This window comes from Nerophis lumbriciformis, linkage group LG01 (assembly GCF_033978685.3).
Source record: "Nerophis lumbriciformis linkage group LG01, RoL_Nlum_v2.1, whole genome shotgun sequence".
In the NCBI taxonomy this organism is placed as follows: domain Eukaryota; kingdom Metazoa; phylum Chordata; class Actinopteri; order Syngnathiformes; family Syngnathidae; genus Nerophis; species Nerophis lumbriciformis.
This window is the reverse complement of record NC_084548.2, coordinates 43,612,070-43,639,928: the sequence shown is the minus strand read 5'-3', so window position 1 is coordinate 43,639,928 and position 27,859 is coordinate 43,612,070. Positions and strand designations below refer to the sequence as shown.

Below are 27,859 nucleotides of genomic sequence, written 5' to 3'. Positions count from 1 at the left end.
TGATACAACGCGATTATTACCAACTATACATGAATTTGGTTGTGATTGCAGCCTTAAAACAGTTTTGTTATTTTATAACAAAACGAGAGCAGTTCTATCTATCGTGTTTGGGGGGGGGGGGGGGGGGGGTTGTAATGTTACGGCGGGAAAAGTAGTAAACTAAATATAACATTGAACCATGCTTTTGAAAATGTATACATTTAAATCCTGGCAAATACTGACTTTTAACAATATAAATTGTTACTTACATGAGTTCGGTAAAGTGTTTTCCTATTGGGCTCCGTGAAGAAACGTGTCTGGGCTTGTTCTTCCACAGCTGCATGCAGGTACGTGGGCGGGTCCTGACGTTTTAGGTCTGATTTAAACCTTTGAACTGAGTTTTGCTAAATCAATTTATGTTGGAAGTCCAATAAAATTAATTTTATCACATAAAAAAGTAAGTTACGAAAATATTCACACTTTTTACTTATAGATAACTCAAAAACTCTAAAAATAAAAATAAATTGATTTATTGGAATAAATATACTTTTAAAAATAAAGTCTGCCGAAGTTCTGGGTGTCCGCCTTGAAATGACACCTCACAATTTTAAATGATACAAAATTAACATTTTCATAATTGAGGGAGACATCCTGCATTGTTCAAAAAACAAGCTCAAGTCTGGTGAATCAACTTAATGAGATTAATCAATGCTATGGTGATAGCGCTGCTGCCATTTTATAGAATTTTATTCCATGGAACAATCTATAGAACTTTCAGCAGATAAAGGATAATGTCTATAGAATTTCTGTTAGACATTCTATAGAATGCCCAGTTCTATAGAACAATCTATAGACCTTTCAGCAGATAAAGTAATGTCTATAGAATTTCTGTTAGACATTCTATAGAATGCCCAGTTCTATAGAACAATCTATGGACTTTTCATCAGATAATGTAATGTCTATAGAATTTCTATAGGATATTCTATAGAATTCCCAGCTCTATAGAACAGTGAAAAGACCTTCCAGCACATGAAGCTGATGTCTATAGAATTTCTATAGAATTTTGAATACATATTCTATAGAATCTTCAGTTCTAAAGAAATTCCGACGAAATTCTATAGCGTTCTATATATTTCTATAGAGATTCTATAGAACATTTTTTGCAGGGTAAGTTGATTCATGATACAGATACTATATATAATATATATAGTATATATCTGTATCATGAATCAACTTAAGTGGACCCCGATTTAAAAAGTTGAAAAACTTATTCGGGTGTTACCATTTAGTGGTCAATTGTACGGAATATGTACGAATCGATTTTTTCCCACACCCCTAGATGATAGTATATATATTATATATACTATCATCTAGGGGTGTGGGAAAAAAATCGATTCGAATTCGAATAGCGATTCTCACGTTGTGCGATTCAGAATCGATTCTCATTTTTTAAAAATCGATTTTTATTTTATTTTATTTATTTATTTATCTATTTATTTATTTATTTTTTTAATTAATCAATCCAACAAAACAATACACAGCAATACCATAACAATGCAATCCAATTCCAAAACCAAACCCGACCGAGCAACACTCAGAACTGCAATAAACAGAGCAATTGAGAGGAGACACAAACACGACACAGAACAAACCAAAAGTAGTGAAACAAAAATGAATATTATCAACAACAGTATCAATATTAGTTACAATTTCAACATAGCAGTGATTAAAAATCCCTCATTGACATTATCATTAGACATTTATGAAAAAAAATAAAAAAAGAACAATAGTGTCACAGTGGCTTACACTTTAATGCATCACATCTCATAAGCTTGACAACACACTGTGTCCAATATTTTCACAAAGATAAAATAAGTCATATTTTTGGTTCATTTAATAGTTAAAACAAATTTACATTATTGCAATCAGTTGATAAAACATTGTCCTTTACAATTATAAAAGCTTTTTACAAAGATCTACTACTCTGCTTGCATGTCAGCAGACTGGGGTAGATCCTGCTGAAATCCTATGTATTGAATGAATAGAGAATCGTTTTGAATCGGGAAAATATCGTTTTTGTATTGAGAATCGCGTTGAATCGGAAAAAAAAACGATTTTGAATCGAATCGTGACCCCAAGAATCGATATTGAATCGAATCGTGGGACACCCAAAGATTCACAGCCCTACTATCATCATAATACAGTCCTCACACAAGATAATCATCAGAGTATATACATTGAATTATTTACATTATTTACAATCCAGGGTGTGGGATGTAGAGGGGGGGGGGGGGTGTAGGTTTGGTTGATATCAACACTTCAGTCATCAACAATTGCATCATCGGAGAAATGGACATTGAAACAGTGTAGGACTGACTTGGTAGGATATGTACAGCAAGTAGTGGACATAGAGGGAGAGATCAGAAAGCATAAGAGTAAGTATCTACATTTGATTATTTACATTTGATTATTTACAATCCGGGGAGGTGATATGTGGAAGGGGGAGGGTGTTAGTTAAGGGTTGAAGTTGCCTGGAGGTGTTCTTTTAGTGCGGTATTGAAGGAGGATAGAGATGCCCTCTCTTTTACACCTGTTGGGAGTGCATTCCATATTGATGTGGCATAGAAGGAGAATGAGTTAAGACCTTTGTTAGATCGGAATCTGGGTTTAACCCGGTGGGCAGCTTCATGAAACCGTATGTCAACCGTATGTCACTCAAAAGTCCAGATTGTAACCATTAGAATATTTTATATAGTTTGAAAATATCTTGTGGGCTGAATTGAAATGTTAATTATGTTGTATTATACCAGGTAGCCCAGTTAACTGCCTTTTTTATGCTGTTTTGCAAGACACCTGTCACGTGACTTCAAGCTTGACACCTCATTGGCTGATTTTGAGACAGGTTTGATGCTTCAGTCTTAATTTACCGGAAGTGAGTCTTCCTTTTTGAAGCAGCACATTTTTTTACACTGAATTTTTCAGCACTGAATTTTTTATGTTGTATTTTTATACACTGAATATTTTTAAATTGATTTTTTGAACACTGATTTTTTTTACAGTGAATTTTTATACACTGAATTTTAAAACACTGATTTTTTTTTTCAATGAAATTGTTAGCATAATTTGATGTAAAAAAAATGTTTTCACAAAATTCAAATACAAAAAGTTTTCTGTCAAAAAAAAGCTTTCATAATAAAGACACAAATTAACCTCCATCGTAAGCTACTTTTGTAGCCACCTTGGGGTAGACTGACAAAAACCTGGCTGCCAGTTTACGTCTACGGCCCCTCCGACCACCACTAAACATACAATTACATTCATACACCAGTGTGACCGGCACTCGGAGTAAGTGGGAGAAGTGTCTTGCCCAAGGACACAACAGCAGCGACGAGGATGGTAGAAGCTGGATTCGCACCAGGAACCCTCAAGTTTCTGGATGGCCGCTCTACCATCTGAGCCACCGCCCTACTTAACTCTTTTTTCTTTCGTTTTTGACGACTCTTTCTCCTTTTCCTGCATGTTCTGACTCTATCTTTCTCCACTCAAAGGTTTGACTCGAGTCTTTAAAATGTTTTCCATCCGAACTCTGACCAAAGCTTTTTTTATTCAAAGTCGGAATCATTAAAATAATTGCTGCAATTCACACTCCTCTCACTTGGTCCGTCCAATTTTGCACGAGTCAATTTGATTGGTTGTTGCATACGCTGCTCATTTTCCCATCATTTGGAAATGTATGCAGGCTGACCCTTTTTTAGTTGTGTTGCTTCAACCTGCAACAACGCATTGGGCAGACATAGTTGATAATTCCTTCAAATTCTCTGTAAAAAATAGCATGATACAAGATGAAGATGCTACCAAAACACAGACTATGCAATATAAAATTGCCTTCTGCAGGTGACGTCAGCAGACTGATGCAGGCCCGCCCACATTTTGGAGCTGAAAATGTGCTGAAACAAGTCTAAATTCACTACTGTCTATTTTGGGGGACATTTTACATGTAGATGTTATTTTAAGGTCCAGAACTTTGAAATAAGTGCCAACTTAGAAGGGTCTGTTAAAACATAACAAAAAGCCAAGAGACAGCTTGTATCTCAAAATATATAGATGAGGTATCACTGTACGTACTTGTTTGTTTCTTTCAAAATGACCTTCACCAACTTTTTCATGTCTACCAGCTGAAGGTGACTGACTACCACGTGAAATGTTCCGTGGTTTCCCGCTATGCTGTCACCACGGTCCACAGTTCCATATGGAACCAGCTGGCCATCACCAAAGAGGCTGCCTTCGAGGTCGACCTGCCCTCCTCTGCTTTCATCTCCAACTTCTCCATGTAAGGACATCCCTTTCTGACATCCTCCATTTCTGTTTTTCCAATATGCACAATCGGAAATTACAATTTGCGGACTGTAAAACATGCACAAATTACAGAGAAAGTTTTTCTTGTGGCGCTTCAATACTGCAATTTCTAACAATGTCCTGATCCAATAGCGTTCACACAGCAGCTTAGTAAATTGAATGGTTTTTCTCCAATGGATGCCCTCATTTGCAGATCGCTTAATCCTCAAAAACAGCACCAGCACTGTACAAGATCTAGATATAAGTTCATAGGAATTATGTAAGACGCCCAGGGGACGTTCATGATTTGATTACTAAAGGTGTTGGGAACCACACTCATTTAAAAGCTACTAAATATAAACAAAACAAATAAGTCAACAGCCACCAGTCATCACGACTCTAGATTTGGGAGCGGAAGCAGGTTAAAAGGAGGGGAACCTAAGAGCATATGAATGCCCCCTTTGTGGAAGCCAGGCCGAGAGTTAGTAGAGAAAATGACAGGAGTTTGCCCAGTCCCACTTCCCTCCCCGGCACAGTTTATTGAGGCCTGCTGCCAAGCGGGAGATGCCAAATTCGCACACATCCACGCGCGTAGAGATGCTGCTGCTTTGAGACTTTGTAACTATGTGTGAATCTAAAACTTGCCCCGCTATTTACAACCTTCACATCTTTCTTGCTCAGTCACTAGCACCTATTTATTTCTTCACACACTTGGACCCTGTGCATGTTGCCAAATAACCAGAGGGAAAAAGTTGTGTAACGTGTGTGCCATTTCCGTCTGTGAAACTTAGAAGACTTTGTTCTTCAATGCCCAGCCGCTCCTTCACCTTTTCAGAATAAAAGTACAAGCTCCATTTTTCCACTCATAACTCTCTCAGGCTATGACACTAAAACAAGACGCATTTCATGCCTGCTTGTTTATTTTAGTTAGTGTTTGAATTTTTTTTTCTTGCAATGTATTCATTCAAGGGATTTGACCTTAATTTAGCACCTCGTCATGTGATCTCGCGGTCAGCTGCAATGAGGAAGTCCGCTGAGTAAAGTGGATCATACTATGAGTTTGGGTTGGGATTTTCTTGGGTGCTGCCTTCGTGGAAACATTATGGGTCTGCGTGACCTCTTGTCAGGAGTCATGTTTTTGGAGGGAAATTACTCTTTTTCCGCATGGTCCGTTTATGACCATAACTTCTTTTCACACGATATGCACGCAAACTCTTAACAACCAACATGTGTGTTTGTGCTTGTGATCTCTAATTCTGAAATACTCAGGATAAATCAATCATTTGTAACAATTTAGGTAAGTTGCAGCATGTTTCTCACATTAAGACATTTCTCCTCCCTCTTTCCGCCATTCCATCAGCACCTCCAACAGCAAGGTATACGCAGCCCAGGTGAAGGAACGAGCCGCAGCCAGGAAAATATACGACGCTGCTAAGAAGCAAGGAAAAACAGCAGGACTTCTCGCCACCAAGTCAGTGCCGGATTGATGAGAAATATCATAAGCTCACACAGAACTGTGCAAAAGTCTTAGGTCTCAGATTTGCACATACTATATGGATGCAACTATTATAGACTGTGCCTGTAAGATTAAAGTCTGAGTAGTAATCACGGCTACGCGATTATCACAAATATAATGCCTTCATTAATTTCACAACAAAAAAAATAAATCATAAACACTCCTTAGTGATTTTGATTTGTTATTTACTACTGTTTGAAATAACCGTTATCAAATAACAGTATCATAACAGAACAAATTATTAAATATAAAAAAAAAGTCTCTCTCTTGCAATCACATAAAAGTAACCTCTGCTCTATAAAGATTATTCTGTTATGTGTCACACTTTCTATGTTAACTTCCAATGCCTATAGTTTATTCAACACAGACATAAAGACGCAATATTTAATCTTAAATGGTCACTGGCTGTTGCTGTTTGTTTTTTGTTTGCTGCCATTTTTAAGCTAATATTGCCTACTAGCGTGTCTCTCCATAGGTGCATGGTGGTTAATTGTTGCATCCCTGTATGGCGTCTAGCAGGTGAAAAAATATTGGTATCGTTTCATATTTGTCTTTGTTTGTTATTTAGCAGGCTACTTCCTGGAGCATAGAGTATGCTGAACACAGTAATTATCGTTTTTATGCCGTACAAACATTGAAAGATCCTCACCAAAAATCTTCCTTGGCCCGTGAAGACAGACTTGCTGTACCTTGTGAGAAATGTCATTGAAACAACAAAGACTGTTGTGCCCAAATACTTTTGCACAGTCCTCCATGTTAAACTCCCAATGTTACTTTCCAACAGTTATGATTATTTATTTCCACTGTTCTCCTCCAGAGAAAGGGAGATTGAGAAGTTTCGTGTAGCAGTGAGCGTACCGCCAGGAGCTCGAATGTCCTTCTGCCTGACTTACGAGGATCTGCTACCTCGTCGACTTGGCCGCTACGAGCTGAGCGTGGGTCTGAGGCCCGGCCAGCCTGTGCAGAACCTTACGTTAGATGTCAGTATAGCAGAGAGAACAGGCATCAGTTTCATCAAGGTCCTCCCTCTCAGAACCAGCCGACTACTGTCGAATGACGCTCAAGGTAACTCAAGTTAGTTTTAACTTTCGTTAAAAATAATAACTTATTAAACATGGTGGCGTCAGTAGGATTTGACAAGCCAAAGTGAGGTTGCCAGATGGAACAACAAAGAAGTACAGTAGCAGCATCCTTTGACAGACTGACCTTGTTTCTCAAGTATAGTCGACCATTTAAACTATCATAAACCATGCTGCTTTTAGTGTGTGTGTGTGTGTGTGTGTGTGTGTGTGTGTGTGTGTGTGTGTGTGTGTGTGTGTGTGTGTGTGTGTGTGTGTGTGTGTGTGTGTGTGCGTGTGTGCGTGTGTGTGTGCAATTTGAATTTACTGGTGAGTAAATAGCTTTGCGCCTGGCCAATCAATGCCAAATGGTGACATCACCTACAAAGCACTAAAAGAGAATACAAACCCCGTTTCCATATGAGTTGGGAAATTGTGTTAGATGTAAATATAAACGGAATGCAATGATTTGCAAATCCTTTTCAACCCATATTCAGTTGAATATGCTACAAAGACAACATATTTGATGTTCAAACTGATAAACTTTTTTTTTTTTTGCAAATAATCATTAACTTTAGAATTTGATGCCAGCAACACGTGACAAAGAAGTTGGGAAAGGTGGCAATAAATACTGATAAAGTTGAGGAATGCTCATCAAACACTTATTTGGAACATCCCACAGGTGTGCAGGCTAATTGGGAACAGGTGGGTGCCATGATTGGGTATAAAAACAGCTTCCCAAAAAAAAAATGGGGCGAGGTACACCCCTTTGTCCACAACTGCGTGAGCAAATAGTCAAACAGTTTAGGAACAACGTTTCTCAAAGTGCAATTGCAAGAAATTTAGGGATTTCAACATCTACGGTCCATTATATCATCAAAAGGTTCAGAGAATCTGGAGAAATCACTCCACGTAAGCGGCATGGCTGGAAACCCACATTGAATGACCGTGACCTTCGATCCCTCAGACGGCACTGTATCAAAAACCAACATCAATCTCTAAAGGATATCACCACATGGGCTCAGGAACACTTCAGAAACCCACTGTCACTAAATACAGTTGGTCACTACATCTGTAAGTGCAAGTTAAAGCTCTACTATGCAAAGCGAAAGCCATTTATCAGCAACATCCAGAAACGCCGCCGGCTTCTCTGGGCCCGAGATCATCTAAGATGGACTGATGCAAAGTGGAAAAGTGTTCTGTGGTCTGACGAGTCCACATTTCAAATGGTTTTTGGAAATATTCGACATCGTGTCATCCGGACCAAAGGGGAAACGAACCATCCAGACTGTTATCGACGCAAAGTTCAAAAGCCAGCATCTGTGATGGTATGGGGGTGTATTAGTGCCCAAGGCATGGGTAACTTACACATCTGTGAAGGCGCCATTAATGCTGAAAGGTACATACAGGTTTTGGAACAACATATGCCGCCATCAAAGCGCCGTCTTTTTCATAGACGCCCCTGCTTATTTCAGCAAGACAATGCCAAGCCACATTCAACACGTGTTACAACAGCGCGGCTTCGTAAAAAAAGAGTGTGGGTACTTTCCTGGCCCGCCTACAGTTCAGACCTGTCTCCCATCGAAAATGTGTGGCGCATTATGAAGCGTAAAATATGACAGCGGAGACCCCGGACTGTTGAACGATTGAAGCTCTACATAAAACAAGAATGGGAAAGAATTCCACTTTCAAAGCTTCAACAATTAGTTTCCTCAGTTCCCAATCGTTTACTGAGTGTTGTTAAAAGAAAAGGTGATGTAACACAGTGGTGAACATGCCCTTTCTCAACTACTTTGGCATGTGTTGCAGCCATGAAATTCTAAGTTAATTATTATTTGCAAAAAAAAAAATAAAGTTTATGAGTTGGAACATCAAATATGTTGTCTTTGTAGTGCATTCAACTGAATATGGGTTGAAAAGGATTTGCAAATCATTGTATTCCGTTTATATTTACATCTAACACAATTATATATACTGTACTTGTTATACATATACTGTTACATCTTTATAGTCTTTGTTAAACACTTTGTAGTTCAACTGGTGGTTATAGCTCATGGTGTCCCGATCTAATATTGATATCAGTAAAAAAAAAAAAAAAGAAGCTAGCAGCTACACAACAGCAAAAAATAGCACACAAGCTAGGCAGACATAATATGTGATCTGCATTGAACAATACTGCAGTCCAAAACATGACATTTGTCAATACAAACAAGTATCAAATAATTATATTGCATATTATTTGCAGATTCAAAGTCTCCAATGCAGAACCGTATTATAAAGTATCCACTAACAAACGTGTCTGGATCATTCAACTTACTGTGTCATGCGCTCAGTTTTAGTTAATTATTGTGACTACTAGGTATTATCACGCCACTTCAAGAGTGCATAAATCCATCATAAGGTTAGTGTGTTTCACACACCTGTGTGAAGTTAGCCCCCCCACCTTGTCCAAATCTCCCCAAACTTGTACAATTCGTTTGTGATAGTTTGTGCTGCAAAAATGTTTGGTCTAACTATTAGAGTTTTTATGGTAATGTTTTTCTCCTTTCTGAGCTGCCACTTTTTCAAGGTAGAGGAGTTTGAGTGTCCCAATGCTCCTAGGAGTTATGTTGTCCGGGGGCTTCTATGCCACCTGGTAAGGTCTCCCAAGACAAACAGGTCCTCGGTGAGGGATCAGATAGAGAGCAGCTCGAATACCTTTATGAAGAAGAAAAAACGAGGATTCAGATTTCCCTCGCCTGGACGCGAGTCATTGGGGTCCCCCTCTAGAGCCAGGCCCGGAGGCGGGGCTCGATGGCGAGCGCCTGGTGGACATGGGGTCCAGCTGGGCACAGCCCAAAGACCCAATGTGGGTGCCCCCTCTAATGGGCTCACCACTCGAAGGAGGGGGCATAGAGGGCAGGTGCAGTGTGAGCTGGGCGGAAGCCGAAGGCAGGGCGCATGGCGGTCCGATCCTCTGCTCCATAAGTTAGCTTTTGGGATGTGGAACGTAGGGATGATGTTTGATAAGAAATGATCGAGTTCGAGCCCATTATCGAATCCTCTTATCGAATCCAGATAGGTTGTTGTATATGGAAAAAAAACCACACAATATTTGGTTTAACAAAAGCTCACTTTTATTATATAAGAAAAAAATAAAATTTAATAAATAAATAAACATTGACTGTTACCCCCCTAAAAAAATTAAATAAAATAAATAAATATTGACTGTTGTTACCCAAAGTATATTAAGTGGGATTTTTCAGAAAAACAAATACAGTATATACAGTAACACAAAACAACCTGTCTCTGTGAACACTATAGGTGTATAAATAATAATATAGTGTTAAATAAAATCAGTCCCTTGGGCACAAAACCGAAAATAATACAGCTCTCCAAAAAGTGCACTTCTGCTGCTATTGGAACATACTAACTACATCTATTGGAACATACTAACTACACACACTGACACTAAGAACGCAACAGTCATCAATCAACAACAAAAAAATTTGCATGTCTGCTTTTTCTGGATCAAGTCTGACCCTCTCTCGAGGGAGGGGCTTGGACTATTTAAGGGAGACTGTTCAGTCAGTCGAAGTGGGAGTAGGAAAGCAGGTTAGTTGTGGAGAGTTGGAGAATAGTACAAACAGTGATTGGTGATTGTTGAGCGGCAGATTATTTTTTTATTGTTTATTTATTTTTTATTGCTGCATTTTGTAAATACTTTATTTTTTTTGTATTTACTTTCATTCAATTTTCATTGTATATATTTTTGCACACTGTGCACTGGTGACCTAGAGTTGGTCCAATAAACATCCCCAAATCGAAATCTGCAACTGAGCCAACATTGGTTGCATGGTTATATAGTTTTTTTTGAGCGAACTCGCAACATGCTCCGTCAGGTGATTACCTTATTCTGCTGGGTGACTTCAATGCACCTGGATTGGGAAGAACTGCCGCCCAGATCTGAACCCGAGTGGTGTTTTGTTATTGGAATTTTGTGCTCGTCACAGATTGTCCATAACAAACACAATGTTCCAACATAAGGGTGCCCATATGTGCACTTGGCACTACGACACCCTCGGCGGGAGTTCCATGATCGACTTTGTATTTGTGTCACCGGCTTTGCGGTCTCATGTTTTGGACACTCGGATGAAGAGAGGGGCGGAGCTTTCTACCAACAACCACCTAGTGGTGAGTTGGCTGCGATGGTGGGGGAGGATGCCGGACAGACATGGCAGGCCCAAACGCATTGTAAGGGTCTGCTGGGAACATCTAGCACAGTCTTCTGTCAGAGAGTTTCAATTCCCACCTCCGGAAGAACTTTGAACAGGGAGGTGCTGCATATTGAGTCCGAGTGGACCATGTTCCGTACCTCTATTGTCAAGGCGGCCAATCAAAGCTGTGGCCGCAAGGTGGTTGGTGCCAGTCGTGACAGTAATCCCAGAACCAATGCCGTCTAGCTGAAAAAAGAGAGTCCTATCAGGTCCTTTTGACTCATGCGACCCCAGAGGCAGTGGATTTTAGAATAATTGAAAAACCGTGAAGGCAAAAACTAAAATGTTTGCAGCATGCCTACTCAGTGGCCTAGTGGTTTGAGTGTCCGCCCTGAGATCGGTTGGTTGTGAGTTCAAACCCCGGCCGAGTCATACCAAAGACTATAAAATGGGGACCCCTTACGTTCCTGCTTGGCACTCAGCATCAGGGGTTGGAATTGGGGGTTAAATCACCAAAAATGATTCCCGGCCGCGATACTGCTGCTGCCCACTGCTCCCCTCACCTCCCAGGGGGTAAATAAGGGGATGGGTCAAATGCAGAGGACACATTTCACCACACTTAATGTGTGTGTGACAATCATTGGTACTTTAACTTAACTTTAATAAACGTAGCACAAAAGATTGGGGAAAGTTTCAGTAGTTTTAGACAAGGTGGGGGGGGGGGGGCAACTTCACACAGGAACACACCTACCATTGTTCTCTGATTAATTTCACTTGATCAAGCATTTTCTAACATTCCACACTACAAAATGATAAAAGCACAGTATGTGCTGTATTCTGTAAGTGCTGTATAAAAGTATTCTTACTGATATTGTTTTGGATTAACATGGGTATCCGCAAATACTCTAGGCGTCAATATCGGTATCGTATCGGAAGTAAAAAAGAAAGTTGTACCAGGACACCTCTAGTTATAGAATAGAGAGAAGATGTGGTTGTAAAGTATTTGTCTCATAGAAACTGTTTAACATCTTTAGAGGGACTGTGTTCCTCTAGGTGATGCAAACCCTCCTGCATCTACTCAGGTTGAACAAAGTGTCAACTGCGCTCATGTTCGTTACAGTCCCACTCTTCAACAGCAGAACATCATTTCCCCCAAGGGTCTCAATGCAGACTTTGTTATTCAGTATGATGTGAACCTCACAGACCTCATGGGTGATATCCAGGTAAGCAGCGTAGTTTCTCCCTATCTTGTGCATAGTGTATAGTTTATTGTACGAGTGGTGACACAAAGTGTTTTATGCTTCTCACCATCTCCCAGGTGTTTGATGGCTACTTTGTGCATTACTTTGCACCCAGAGGACTTCCTGTGGTTCCCAAGGATGTTATATTTGTCATTGATGTCAGTGGCTCCATGATAGGCACCAAAATCAAACAGGTCAAGTAACAAAATACTAGGATGATGTTAATGGTGGCATGCGTTGACTCTCAATAAATAAATACAATTCTGTCAGCAGACAAAGCAGGCAATGAGCACCATCCTCGCAGACCTGAGAGAAGGAGACCACTTTAATATCATCACTTTCTCTGATAATGTTCACACATGGAGGAAAGGGCGTACGGTGCGGGCCACTCGGCAGAATGTACGAGACGCCAAAGAGTTTGTAAAGAGGATTATTGCTGAAGGATGTGAGTCTACACTAACGACACTGTAGAAGCTTTATTGTCTAGTCTTCTCTCTGAAATGCTGACATTTACCAATGTTGTGCTTCCGCCTCAGGGACTAATATCAATGCAGCTCTTCTCTCAGCTGCCCAGCTCGTCAACACTCCGTCCTCTGGCTCCCGTCGTGTCCCTCTTGTGATTTTCCTCACTGACGGTGAAGCTACCATGGGAGTAACCACAGGTGACACCATCCTAAGTAACGCCAAAAGGGCGCTGGGTTCAGCGTCTCTCTTTGGCCTGGCTTTTGGGGACGACGCAGATTTCCTGCTCCTGAAACGTCTGGCGCTGGATAACAGAGGCATCGCTCGGATGGTTTACGAGGATGCCGATGCCGCCTTGCAGCTGAAGGGCTTTTACGATGAAGTAGCCAGCCCGTTGCTCTCAGACATCCAGCTGAATTATCTGGATGATCAGGCGTTTGATGTCACCCGCTCACTGTTCCCAAACTACTTCCAAGGCTCTGAGTTGGTGGTGGCTGGAAGGTTCAAACCGGGCCTGAAGGATTTGAAGGTGTCCTTATCGGCCTCTGATAACAAGCAGCGTGTCAAGCTGGAGAATGATGTCTTGATCTCTCCTGCAGGCGAGAACAACACTTCACGCTCACTGGGGTGCTTAGGGGGTTCTGAAGGCATCTCCAGCTTTGTGCATCGCCTCTGGGCCTATTTCACCATCAAGGAGTTGCTTCTAGCCAAACTCAACACCACTGATGCTGTCACCCAGAAGCTGCTGGCTGACAAGGCCACCAATCTGTCCCTCAAATATAACTTTGTTACACCTGTCACATCTTTAGTTGTAGTCAAACCAGATGCAGATGAAATAACTCCAACCACTGCAAAGCCTACAGTCTCAGCCACAATGCTGACAAGCACCCCTACAACCAAATCAGGTGCTGTTGCTTCAAAGAAGCCCAATTCTTTCTCCAACAAAATAAAGCCAAACCCACCTCAGCCACCTCCCAGAGAAACTAAAAAAACATCAGCACCACTTTCCATTGCAAAAACTCTGAAAACAACGACAACCTCAAGCCCAGCGTCCACTAAAACCCCCCCAGCACCATTCTCTGGCAAAAAACCTTTACAAAATGATTCTAAAATTGCCCCACCGCCACATGGTGGAAAAATGTCTACCTCTGTGCTCCATTTTCTTAAAACAGCCCCGCCTCCTGCACCTGGAAAAGTCTCCACCCCTTTTCCCAGCACCATGAATACAACGCCGCCCCCCACCAGCACCACATGGCCCAGCTCTCCTCCTCCCCTAAGCCCCCAGCCTGCTCCAACGGTTACAGAGGCAGAGAGCAGCACCACATCGCCCATAGATCATGCAAACATCACCACTATGCTGCCACAGCTCTCGTCCACGCTCACTCCGTCCACTCAGCCAACTACAGCCGCCGCTCCAGATTTAGAAGGAAACCGTAGAAACGCCGCCATTGAGAGTGACGTGCACGTTGCCACTCTGGTACAAGCCACATTTGCCCCCATGCCAGGTATAACGGATGGGCCAAGGCTGTGGGAGGCGGAAGGACTCCTGGGTAAGATTATTCCTCTTTATTAACTAACTTTATAAGTTTCCCACAGCACTGCAATCTATACATGTTAATTTATGCTAGGCTATCAACATTTCAGCTTTTTCGCAATACATCGTGTAGTCCCCGGCAGCACGGTGGGATGGGTTAGTGCATGTGCCTCTCGATGAAAAGGTCCTGGGTTCAATCCCCGGGCTCGGGGTCTTTCTGTGTGGAGTTTGCATGTACTCCGGCTTCCTCCCACCTCCAAAGACATGCACCTGGGGATAGGTTGATTGGCAACACTAAGTTGGCCCTCGTGTGTGAATGTGAGTGTGAATGTCGTCTGTCTATCTGTGTTGGCCCTGCGATGAGGTGGTGACTTGTCCAGGGTGTACTGCGCCTACTGCCCGAATGCAGCTGAGATAGGCTCCAGCACCCCCTGCCACTCCAAAAATGGACAAGCGGTAGAAAATGGATGGATGGATGGATGGATGGATCGTGTGGTCCCCATGTAACCCCCGGGCCACACTTAGGATACCTCTGGTTTACTATATTTATTTATTCTTTTTCTTATTTCTTTATTTCTCCAAGAAAGCGAAGTGTTATACCAAACGACAAATAAGTGTCAACAAGATCTGTCTTAGCACCATCGCTCGTCATGACATTTGCTAGTCAAAAGCTGCACACTTGCGGAGATGCTCTGCATGCTTCCACAACTCGCCTTTCTCGGGCGGTGGTAATGCCGTGGCTTGTGGAGGTACCCTGCATTTCTGGATCTCTGCTCCCACAGTCTTCCCTCGTTTATACCGGTTAATTGGGATTTCTGTGATATCTACATCCTGGGTAATTACGATAAGTTAAAACTGGGCTTCCATGTGCTGAAACCACAGGCATAAGTTGTTTTGCACAAAGTTGGGCAATTTGACAGTCATAGCTATGACCATTAGCTGATGTTAGCATCCTGTGTTAGCTTTGTGTGTCTGTTATGTTGTTCCAAATCGATTACGTCAAAGTTGTGTTATTTATGTTGGCGATGAAGTACATCAAAAGAGTTTGTCTCCGCTCTGACCGGACAGTTGCTGATAGTTTATAGCTAAGGTTCTTAACCATTTTGACTTCTAGGCCCAACTTTTCCACTACTGGAGAGGCCTGGGGCCCACTTAGATATCAACACTGAATTGGTAATCTTACTCTTGATTTTAATCATAGTCAATAATTATATCTAACCTATTAAAAGTTTAATATGTTAACAACCTAGTCAAATGATGTGAAACCATGTGTTAATCACAAAGGTTATTATCAAAGCTCAGGTCAGGCTGATTACAAAAAATATAATACTAATCAAATATGCTGAAAAAAAAAGGGACTCATAAAAACTGATGAAAATAAAATTTACAAACACAATTACGCAGTGCTAAAATAAAAAAAAATCTAACTAAATTACTAATAAAAAATAATAATAATATATATGTTTCTTAAATGAACTGTCAATATAATTAAAACACTTTAGTTATAATTTTTGGACTTTTGAATTGTCTCTATTACTTTAGCTCCAGACTTCTTGTGTTTGTTTGATATTGTCATTACTACCACAAGTGGTGGAAGTACAACTAAGTACCGTATTTTCCGCACCATAAGCCGCCCTGGGTTATAAGCCGCGCCTTCAATGAACGGCATATTTCAAAACTTTGTCCACCTATAAGCCGCCCCGTGTTATAAGCCGCATCTAACTGCGCTAAAGGGAATGTCAAAAAAACAGTCAAATAGGTCAGTCAAACTTTAATAATATATTAAAAACCAGCGTGATGTGGGCGCGCATGGAGTCGTATATCAACATGGACGGAGCTGCGTGAAAAAAGCCACCCGGCCTCTTCGCGTAAACTTCCCTTAACCACTCGCTCATCTTTTCTTCATCCATCCATCCCTTCGAGTTAGCTTTTATGATGACGCCGGCTGGAAAGGTCTCTTTTGGCAAGGTCTTCCTTTTGAATATCACCATGGGTGGAAGTTTCTGGCCATTAGCATGGCAAGCTAGAACCACAGTGAAGGATGACTTCTCATTACCTGTGGTGCGAATATTCACCGTACGTGCTCCCGTTGTATCCACAGTGCGGTTCACAGGAATATCAAAAGTCAGTGGAACCTCGTCCATGTTGATAATGTTCTCTGGCCGGATCTTTTTTTCAGCTATCTTGTTTTTACAATATGCACGGAAAGTAGCCAGCTTTTCTTGAAAGTCTTTAGGCAGTTGCTGTGAAATAGTAGTCCGTGTGCGGATGGAGAGATTGCGTCTTTTCATGAACCGGAAACCTGTCGCTTAGTAGGAGCCATTTTGTGGTCTTTACAGATGTAAACACACAAAGGAAATGAAACGTAATATCCGCGCGCTTCTTCTTCTTCTACGGGGGCGGGTGGTTGCTTACAGTAGAAGAAGAAGCGCTTCCTGTTCTATGGGGGCGGGTGCTTACCTTGGCGGTTGCTTGCCGTAGAAGAAGAAGCGCTTCCGCTTCTACGGGGGAAAAAAGATGGCGGCTGTTTACCGTAGTTGCGAGACCTAAACTTTATGAAAATGAATCTTAATATTAATCCATATATAAAGCGCACCGGGTTATAAGCCGCACTGTCAGCTTTTGAGTAAATTTGTGGTTTTTAGGTGCGGCTAATAGTGCGGAAAATACGGTACTGCTGCAGCCCATTTGGACCACAGCTGAAAAACTGAATTTTTTTGGCCGCCCTATACGGGGGCGCTTGCGGCCCAACAATGGGTCCCGGCCTTATGGTTAAGAAACATTAGTATATAGCAGTTCGCCAAAAGTGCTGCGCCGAATGTGTGTTGTTACTTCCAGCTGTTGCTGTTCCACATCGCTCGCATTAAAGCAGTGGTTTTTAACCTTATTGGAGGTACCAAACCCCACCAATTTTATATGCGCATTCACCGAACCCTTTAGTGAAAAAATAAAAAAATAAAAAATTCTAATTCAAGACGAAGTTATATGTTTTTTTACTGGTGCACAAAATGAACCGTGCATGAACATCACCTTGTTCAAAGAACAAAGCCAACACATGAACTCACAACAAATTACACATCTGCAAATCAGATGGAAATTTAGAGGTAACATTGTTTGGGGGTATCCATAATACGCCGATAGGGAGAAGTTTTTATTTACACGATGAGTTGGGTGTGTCTTGACCTCCGCGGCGCAGGCTCCGCCGAACCCCTGAGGCCGACTCACCGAATCCCTCGGGTTCGATCGAACCCAGGTTAAGAACCACTGCATTAAAAGCTCACCAATGTGGCAAAGTGGTATTGATGAGACAGGAGTTAAAGATGAAGTCCATCAAAAAGTTGTTGTGCCAAAAGTTAAGTTGAGGTTGTCGCGGTGAAGCTAGAGTAAAAACAAGATTAGCCGCCTTTTAAATGGTACATGGGTTATACTTGTATAGCGCTTTTCTACATTCAAGGTACTCAAAGCGCTTTGACACTATTTCTACATTCACCCATTCACACACTGACAGCGGTAGCTGCCATACAAGGCTCTAACCACGACCCATCAGGAGCAAGGGTGAAGTGTCTTGCTCAAGGACACAACGAACGTGGCGAGGTTGGTAGAAGGTGGGGATTGAACCAGGAACCCTCAGGTTGCTGGCACGGCCACTCTCCCAACCGCGCCACGCCGTCCCACTTTTGTTGTTAGCATTGCTACCCTTAACCCAGAAACTGAATTGGTTCGGTGAAAATATTCACAACATAACCACAACATAATTAATAAAACATAAGACATATACTGTACGTAACAATTTAACACTTAATTTAGGCTTATAAAGTTTAAATTGTTTAATTTGTAAGTTAGTTTTTTTATCGGCAATGTTGTGAAGCTGCGAGATTTGAGGCGTGATGTAGCCACGGACTGTATTTCGCCTTTTGTGACCGTTTGTATTTCATTACCAAGTAAGTGCATGATGCAAGAAGTGAAGTGAAGTGAATTATATTTATATAGCGCTTTTCTCCAGTGACTCAACGCGCTTTTACATAGTGAAACCCAATATCTAAGTTACATTTAAACCAGTGTGGGTGGCACTGGGAGCAGGTGGGTAAGGACACAACGGCAGGGACTAGGATGGTGGAAGTGGCGATCGAACCTGCATCCCTCAAGTTGCTGGCACGGCCACTCTACCAACCGAGCTATACCGCCCCAAGAAACACTTCTTGTCGTGCATACCGCTTTAGATTGTACCAAATCTATTTTTAGTGATCTAAATTTCCTTCTGGTGGGCTACCACTAATAAGTGAATGTATGGGAAATGCTGAGTTTAAGTTTTAATTTTTTTTAGATAAAAAAAGAAAAAAGGAAAACAAGGAACCTGTCTGAAAAGGAGCAGTAGAAAACAGAAAATGTCAATGTTCTGCCCTATAACTCAGATTACCAAACCCAAACATATTTACATTGTTTATATTATTTAATAATCTGATACACAATGAACTACAACATAAAGCACAATCACCAGTGATCACACACACACACACACACACACACACACACACACACACACACACACACACACACACACACACACACACACACACACACACACACACGTTCTTGTATTTGTTACCTTCTTGGGACCTACCTCTTTAGGACCACCCTTTCTAGATATAAAGATTTGTATTTACAACATTAATAATATATACATACTATGCAAATATAAAAAAGGTAAGCTTTTAGTTTTTTGTTTTTTTTTAAGATTTTGTTTGTAATTGGTTTTTAATCTTCATCACTTTTACTTCAAGTTATTACAGTATGTCTCTATATACATACATTTCAATTTCTTGCACACACTTGTTATTACATATGCTGGTCAGAGGGGGAGCACTTCAAATTTGTACACGCACTTGTTATTTCATATGTTGACCTCAGGGTGAGCACTTTTAAAACTGACACAGTCAATTTGAAAAATCCCTCCTTTTTGGGATCACCCTAATGTTGATAGATTTCACCATCAGGGGTGCAAATTAGATCTCTATTTTTTGATTTTTGTAATGTGCTTAAGGCCGATGACAAACGAGTCACGGACCACAGATGGCCCCTGTGCTGCACTTTGGGCAACCCAGCTGTAGAAGCTAACTGTTAATGGCCACTATAGTCTTAGTACCGTAGTGTATTTGTTCATCCTATGGTCACATATGGGACGGAGGTTGTCTTACGTCAGCACCGGAAGGCGTAAAATCAGCTGTTCACCTGGCAAGTTTTTTCGGGGATGAATAGGGAAGTCCTTCTATAGCTGCCGTCTTGTTTTATCACATATTGCTGCCTTTGGACCTTTCAATGTTTACTTTTGTATGCACATTAAATCAACAAAAAATCCTGACTTTGAAGCAACGTTCACGGACTCTAGTATTTGGCTCTCTGTTAGAGGCAAAGGTTTTCGGTATTGGGACCATGATTTCGGTCCTAACTCGTTCATCGTTCTCAAGAAGGGTAGAAATAAAAGAACACACAACACACACACACACACACACACACACACACACACGCAATCACTGTCAATAATCACACAACATTATTTAGTATATTGTTACAGGATACATAATAATTCAAATGTCACCACCTCCATATATTTGATCAACAATGCATGTGTGTATTCCCGATACCCAACATTGTTTGTTGTCCCTAGTGCTTTTATCATGCTGCATGTATTATCACATATTTATTAGCCTACATGTCTTAGTCGATTGCGGAGAGAAGTCCAAAAAAGTGTTTTTGGATTACAAAGCGTTGTTGTTTATGTTTGTTGTTTTAAAAGTTGTTAGCCAATCCAGGACTTTTAGAAAGCCAAATCAAATATGTTTGTAGCACGCCGTCTTTTGAGTCTTGTCTTAGTATAATCATAAAAAAACAATAAAGCTAATCGTAACAAATAGACGTCATCTAATGTTATTTATCTCTCCTCAAGATGTCTCTACCTCTATTCAAATCCAGAGAAAAGGTGAGTTTCCTCTCAATTCTTACATTTATGACCGTGAATGTCTTTAAATGCATCTCATAAATTACATGTATTGTATCTCTCCATGCATCAAACAGATATCGATATTGTAAAAGGTGAGTGCGATTAGCACCTTTTACAAGTCATATTGCACAGTATGACAGACTTTAATTCACATCTTTCTTTCTGTTCCTCAGACTATGACCCAAGCTATGATTATGACTATGATCTCAACTATGATGCCTGTAAGTTTTAAATGGCATGTGTGACTATTCTCTGCAGGTTTCTCTTTGAAAACATGTTATTGTCATTTTAGGGGGCAATGCAGCAGACACAGAATCCTTTGGTTGGTATCGACTTGGCCTTATTTATTGTGTAATTCTCAACTAATACTCACTTAATTGTAGCGAGTCCGATAAGATACATGTGTAGTTTTGTGATTGATTTCAGTGCTTGGGAGTGAGGAAGACTGTCCTTTAGTTGAATGTCTTGTGCTTTTAGAACCTCCATCCAGACTGAGCGCTGAGCACTTTTCCTCATCAGGTAAGGAACTTATCATATTCTTACGTGTATTTTGCTCTTTTAATGTGCTCTTAATTACTTCCGTTACAGTTGATGGAGATCCTCATTTTGTGGTTCAGTTGCCAAAGCAACAGCAGAACTTGTGTTTCACTGTAGATGGAAGAGCTGATGATGTGCTCAGGCTGGTAGAAGACCCACAGATAGGTATTTCTTTGTTTACTGCTGTATCTCATAAAAGTCAGTTTACCACTCACATTTCAGCAAAAATGTCGATACATCTTCTCTAGGCACATTACTAAACAAATGACATTTGGATACAATTTAGAGTAGTCAGCATGGGTACATTGTAGATTTGCTGTCCTTAGAAAATAAGTCAACATGCAGCCATTATTTTCAAAATCTAGCAATACAAGTGAGCACACCTCAGAGTGAACATGTCTAAATTGTGAATATTTAGTGTAAAGTTATTTGGACTGAACAATTAATTGAAATTGCAATTTAATCCTTATGTAATAAATTTAAAATTAAAACTCAAAGCTCTCCACATATTTGGTGGCTGTGCAGATATTGTCATGGCCTGTTGCCCTGGTCATGTTCGTGATGTTTAGTTTGGTCAAATCTCCTTAGTTTAGTGTTGCTCACCAGCTCCTGATCACTAATCAAAGGGCTATTTATACCTGCCTCACCATTTACGCTGCCTGGCTATAAGTTATTAAATACCTCAAAGATACAGGACTATATGATATAATATAGACATATAGGTATGTATGTGTATATTGTTATTATTTATTTCATTTTATTTATATAGTACATAGGTGTAAATATGGGTTTTCTGGATTTTATGGGGTGTGTGTATGTATATAGATAGCTAGATATACAACTATTTAGTACAGGGGTACCAAAACTTTTTGACTCGGGGGCCGAATTGAGTTAAAAAAATTTGGCCGGGGGCCGGGCTGTACATATATATATACATATATATGTATATATATATATATATATATATATATATATATATATATATATATATATATATATATATATATATATGTATGTGTGGGAAAAAAAATCACAAGACTATTTCATCTCTACAGGCCTGTTTCATGAGGGGGGGTACCCTCAATCATCAGGAGATTTTAATGGGAGCATTCGCATACCATGGTTTATATAGGGCACAGAGTGGGTGGGTACAGGCTGGCCTAGGGGCGTGGTGATATATATATATATATATATATATATATATATATATATATAACTTGGGGATAGGTTGATTGGCAATACTAAATTGGCCCTAGTGTGTGAATGTGAGTGTGAATGTTGTCTGTCTATCTGTGTTGGCCCTGCGATGAGGTGGCGACTTGTCCAGGGTGTACCCCGCCTTCCGCCCGATTGTAGCTGAGATAGGCTCCAGCGCCCCCCGCGACCCCAAAAGGGAATAAGCGGTAGAAAATGGATGGATGGATGGATATAAAAGAATAATTAAAAAAAATTCAAAATCTATTATTTTTTAATTTTAACTTGGGACTTCCCGCGGGCCGGATTTTGGACGCCCGTGGGCCGTAGTTTGGGGACCCCTGATCTTGTATAATTATTAATAAAGTATAGATGATAATACATAACAAGCCCATGCTATGTACTCTGGTACAGTAGGTGGCGGTATGCACCTTCTAAGTTATGGCTGCAACCCGCCAGAAAACTAAAAAAAAGGACAAGAAGAAGTACGCTGCCAAGCAGTCTTGTTTGCTACACGCGACACTATGTTTGTTTGGCTTTGCTACTCTCCAGTTTTTATACAGTATTTCTTGCTTCCCATGCTAAAGACTTTCCGAATGGCTGCGCTGAGTTAAAACTAGCCTTGAGCATCTTGTATGTTCCCATATGTACGCTGGTTTTAGCCTATTGAGAATAAATCAGCAACTTACCTGCATGCTACTTCTTGACGTCCATCTGCATCTTGGGGAAACGACTACTGCAAACATGCGATCTAAACTTAACGGAAGACTGCCAGCACAAAGTTTCCCCGCAATGGACGACATTTCTCCAGAAGTTATGGAGGTAAAGCGGGTGCTGAAAGCAATGGAGGCGGAGAGCCTTCACCACACACTGGAGGAGAACGAGATGTTGATGTGGGGGCCAAATGGCACGCTGGTCCCAATCAACTCTGTTTGGTCTAGAGCAGGGGTGTCAAACTAATTTTAGATCGGGGGCCACATGGAGAAAAATCTACTCCCAAGTGGGCCCGGACTGGTAAAATCACGCCACGATAACTGAAAAATAAAGACAACTTCAGATTTTTTTCTTTGTTTAAAAATAGAACAAGCACATTCTGAAAATTTACAAATCATAATGTTGTTGGGTTTTTGTTACACTTACATGTTGCGGATAATAGTATTCTATCTTTATTTGTCCTTATTAATGCTTTCTGAATAAATTATGTGATAATGTTCATCAGTCAACTCATTGGTGTTAATTTTCAATCTATCAGGATAACAAAATAAATATCAAAATCAAATTACAGGATGTTATTTATGTAGTTTACTCATTTTCCTCGACTGGTGCACTAACACGTGGGTTATTCTTTTTGACATGTGTAGCATAATCTACAAAGATACAAAGAATTGCTATTGTGACATCTATTGGACACATTTAGCACAGCAGTTTCTTTCATTCAAAAATTTCGGCTCGTTTTTATACTTAGCAAACTCATCCCGCGGGCCGGATAAAACCTGTTTGCGGGCCTGATCCGGCCCGCGGGCCTTATGTTTGACACCCCTGGTCTAGAGAAATCGCCACGCCGCCTTACCATGCACGTCGGCGTAGGCAAAAGCCGACCTTCTACAAGCCATTCCGACGTGCGGATTCCATCAGTTCGAGGTGAAGTGCAGACAGCATCTTCCTCGCCGCTGTAGTTTTGTAACCTCATTCTTCATTTTGTCAAACATTTTTTGCCCAGTGCAAGGAGCTGTCACAGCGCGATGATGTCACGCCAAGGCTTGCTCTAATGACTTCACGATTCATATGGACTCTTTTTCCCCAACCTTGTTTGCTAGGTAGCCTTCACTTAGGGACATTAAGTCAAAATTTGGATATTTTTATAAGGCTAATGTAGCTAGCCAGCTCCGCCTCCTAATACTCAAGCTCCGCCCACTTAACCCACCCTGTTTGAGACTAAAGCCGGTCCGGCACTTCCTGTTTCGGCATACCGACTTCCCAAGGCCCACCAACTTCCCAAGGCCCACCAACCCCTGGCTCCTGCTCCTGCTGAGGTTGGTGGTCAAATGTTCCTCCCTCTATCTACTATCAGTGTCTTAAATCTGCTCCCTAAGGAGGGGAGGGGGCTACTGTTGATAGTGGTGCAGCTGGGGAAGCACAGCTTCTTCCACTGAGGTCGCCGCCTGTCTCTCCACCAGTGGGGGCGCTATCGGCTAAAGCTCCAGCTCCACTTCCTGCTCCAGCGCCGCAATCTACGAGGCAACCTCCAGAGAAGTACCGCGCTGCGTGGATGGACGAGTGGTACTAGAAGGTGCAGATGGAGGAACTATCATGTCCGGAGTGGGCCAGCCGACGCAAACATCTCCGTCAGTTTTAGCCAAGCTCGCTCCGCCTCCATCCTCGCCTCTGGTGGATCTTCCAAGGACGCCACCGGCTCCGCCTCCATCCTCGCCTAGTGTGGAAGCGTCCGTCAGGTGCTCGCAGCCTGCCTCCTCGTCAGCCATGAATGTGGCCAGTCCATGGACGCCCATCTTGCCATCAGCAGCCGTTCCCAGAACTTGGGCGTGGACCACAATGGCTTCTGAGAAAGTATTCCCGCCCACGTCCGCCCACGAATGTGGCCAGTGCATTGGCGCCATCAGTTGCTCCGCAGCTGCTGAAGCTTTTTTTTGGCCCTGGCTCGCCTCCTTGTTTGCCACGAGTGTGGCGAGTTCGTGAACGCCCGCCGCCAACTCCTCCCTCCACCTGACTTTGGACTTATTTTGTTTTTTGGGACGTCTGGAATCCGTCCCTTAAGAGCGGGTGGGGGTCAAGACACGCGCCTGATCCTGATCACTAATCAGAGCTATTTATACCTGCCTCACCGTTTACGCTGCCTGGCAGTCTTGGTCGCTACACGCAACAGACTGTTTGGCTTAACGCTACTCTCTAGTTTGTTGTATTTCTTACATCCCATACTAAAGACTTTCTGTATGGCTATGTTAAGCTAAAGCTAGCTTCAAGCATCTTATATGTTCCCACTAGTACGCTGGTTTGGGTTTCGTCTTTTGCCTATTGAGAATAAATCAGCAACTTACCTGCACGCTGCTTCTTGACGTCCTTCTGCATCTTGGGGAAAGGACTACCACAAACATGCGACACAAACATAACAGTTGTTCTATCAAAACGAGCTGCATTATCAAAAAGAGCTACAAACTCATGTGTATCAACACTAAAGTTTTCCTCATAATTAACTAGTGTAGAGTTACCTCGTGTAGACCTTGTCACTTGCGTTACAAGTCATTATTTTTAAATTATATTTATTTCATTGTGTTTTCTGACCAGTAAGCATGTAGACACAGCGTGAGGAAGTTCATATTGACGCAAATAATAATAGCCTACATTTTCATTTTAATCACTGTAATTTAAAACAGTTGTTCTCAATTTTTTTTTACAGAGTACCCCCTCAGAAAACACTTGCCACCCCAAGTACCAACATTAATATCCAATAGCATAGTAGGCCCAAATATTCATTATAAACAAGGCAGAGGTTTTATTTTTCAAATAAATCAATGTTTTGGCTACTGTAACATTACACACAGTTTGAACAGTAACAGTGTTTTTATATTTGATTGTTTGACATAACACCAGATAGAGCACGGTTAGAGAATCACTTGTTTAGACAGTAATGGCAACTGGTAGCTTTTTTTTTTGCAAAGTAGGTAATTTCAACAGAACGTTGACTAGAATGGAAAAGTTGCATCTCAAAGATGATTGCTGACATTCTGAAAGGAAAACAGCCATTAATTCGGAAGTCACTTATATAACATCCAGGTTCATCTCACACATTCTAGACATCAAGTGAGAGCCCAAACTCAAAGACAAACGGCACACTTCCGGCCTTCACAATAAAAGCGCAGAGCTGACAAGTATTAAGCAAATGTATAACTTAATTATTTAGAAGAAAGAATATATGTATAATAAATCTGACATTGTTGATTATAATACAGATTGCTGTATTGCTAGTGCTTGTTGAAAAATACATGTGAAGAGGACCTCGCCTATTAAATAGTAATCGTAATATTAAGGGGGAAAAAAATCGCAGTTAGCATATTTTCCTAAATCGTTCAGCCCTATTCTATACTGTAATAAAAATGGTTGTTGCGGTTGTGAGTAAATAAAATGTGTGCTCATCTTCACTCCAAGGTCTCATCGTGGATGGCCACCTAACAGGAGCTCCCTCCAAGCGTGGTGTTGAAACCCGCTCCAGAACATACTTTGACCAGCTGACCATCTCCGCCGCCACAGGACGCTCAGGCGACATCATGATCAGTGTCTCACTAGACAAGGTGGTGGTGGAAGGAGAAGGGCGGGATACCCTTAGCATCAATCAAACAGGAAAGATAACGAGGCAGGGTGTGACGGTTGCCATGGACAACCACCGGGGCTGCCGGATCGAACTGGCCACGGGTGTTCAGTTCCTGGTTCTCTTCCACCGCTACAAACACCCCAGCTACCTGCAGATGGCTCACCTGGGCTTCTACATCACGCATGGACAAGGGCTGTCTGCCTCCACTCAAGGCCTTCTGGGTAACATCATCTCTTTGCCTCTATTGGTCTAAAGAAGAATGCCTTAGCTATAATAGGAGACAGTCTAGAAACAAGTCTGTGGTGCAGGGTTGTGTTATTTGATCCTACAGTATTTGACACGTATCCTCTGTCTTCAGGCCAGTTTCAGCATGCTGACATGAGTGTAGCAGCAGTGAGAGAGCACCAGGATGCAGGCCATCATCAGGACAACCATGAGGGAACTTTAGCGCGGGGGATTCTGAAGTGGGAGTCAGAACAGATGCCAGTCACCTTGCAGGATAAGATGCTGAAAGACACAGTACTGACGCGACATGCTGCCCAGTGTTGGGTGGTGCCCAAGTCGGAGCTCGAGAGACTACTGGGTCATCCATACGAGAGCTATGTGGTGGATCATGTGTCATTCTAGCCCAGTCGGCTCCACCCTGTCGCCTCTTTGTTGCACAGCTCAGGTCCACGTGTGTATCAGGAAAGTGTTGCTAAACAGAGGATGAGCACGAGCGCCACTGGATGACTGTTGTCATATTTCTTATCGACATTGTTAGGTTTTCTGTGTGGAGCAGATTAAAGAATGCAGTAAAAGCTGCATCTACAGCTACAGATGAAGAACAAGGACATGCACAAATAATATGGTGTCGGGGCCTTCGCCTTTATTGAACTGCATTTAAGCCGCTTGTTCTCTTGTTCACATGGCAACCAGAGTCTGTTTGTGTAGCCAGCAGCTGCTGAGGCGGCAATCATTGGTTTGTTTGCCTTTATTTTGAAAATGTGTAATCGTCTACAGCCGTGTTACTATGAGCGGCACTGTTTAGTAAAAGTATTATTATATGTAAAGAATCACAGACAATTTTTCCAGATTCTCCATGTGCTTTTTTTTTTATTTTATTTTTCTGTCATTTCATTTATAATTTAATTAAATGTATTTGTTACACAAGACATTAGGCATTGTTCACATACTAGTGATCAAACAAGGACAGTAAGTTTTCTACTATTCAGCCTATTTTCTTTAGTCAATTCCAATTGTGGGTCTGAAAGGCCAAACAATGAAGAATTAAAACAGTACGACCACACGCAGGGCTTTTGTTTTCTATAAATCAAACAAGAGTTGATGTGATATGTGGTACTGAGGATGGAGGGCATTAAATATAATAATTGCAGGAAGAGTATTCCAGTTATTACCAGGTCATTTTCCACACACACAATGTTAAACAATGTACAGTATGAAACTGGCAAAAACACAGCTGTTCCATTTCAAATTTGGTCT

General features: G+C 41.4%; 1 protein-coding gene across 2 annotated transcripts in view; it reads left to right on the top strand.

The window, feature by feature from the left end:
• The window catches only part of itih6 (inter-alpha-trypsin inhibitor heavy chain family member 6), a 36,684-nt gene extending 9,391 nt beyond the window's left edge, over window positions 1-27,293 (top strand). Inside the window, exons 3-17 of one of the 2 annotated variants that reach the window (XM_061982764.1) lie at window positions 4,155-4,309; window positions 5,675-5,785; window positions 6,648-6,895; window positions 12,138-12,307; window positions 12,403-12,519; window positions 12,599-12,770; window positions 12,862-14,337; window positions 20,266-20,298; window positions 20,394-20,411; window positions 20,493-20,540; window positions 20,612-20,641; window positions 20,797-20,838; window positions 20,908-21,021; window positions 26,215-26,598; window positions 26,736-27,293. In XM_061982764.1, the coding sequence (XP_061838748.1) occupies window positions 4,155-4,309; window positions 5,675-5,785; window positions 6,648-6,895; window positions 12,138-12,307; window positions 12,403-12,519; window positions 12,599-12,770; window positions 12,862-14,337; window positions 20,266-20,298; window positions 20,394-20,411; window positions 20,493-20,540; window positions 20,612-20,641; window positions 20,797-20,838; window positions 20,908-21,021; window positions 26,215-26,598; window positions 26,736-27,004 (3,387 nt within the window). In that variant the 3' untranslated portion in view covers window positions 27,005-27,293. Of the gene's footprint in view, window positions 1-4,154; window positions 4,310-5,674; window positions 5,786-6,647; window positions 6,896-12,137; window positions 12,308-12,402; window positions 12,520-12,598; window positions 12,771-12,861; window positions 14,338-20,265; window positions 20,299-20,393; window positions 20,412-20,492; window positions 20,541-20,611; window positions 20,642-20,745; window positions 20,839-20,907; window positions 21,022-26,214; window positions 26,599-26,735 lie in introns of both variants that reach the window. The other variant, XM_061982756.1, reaches the window with a different exon arrangement.
• The last annotated feature ends 566 nt before the right edge of the window (window positions 27,294-27,859 follow it).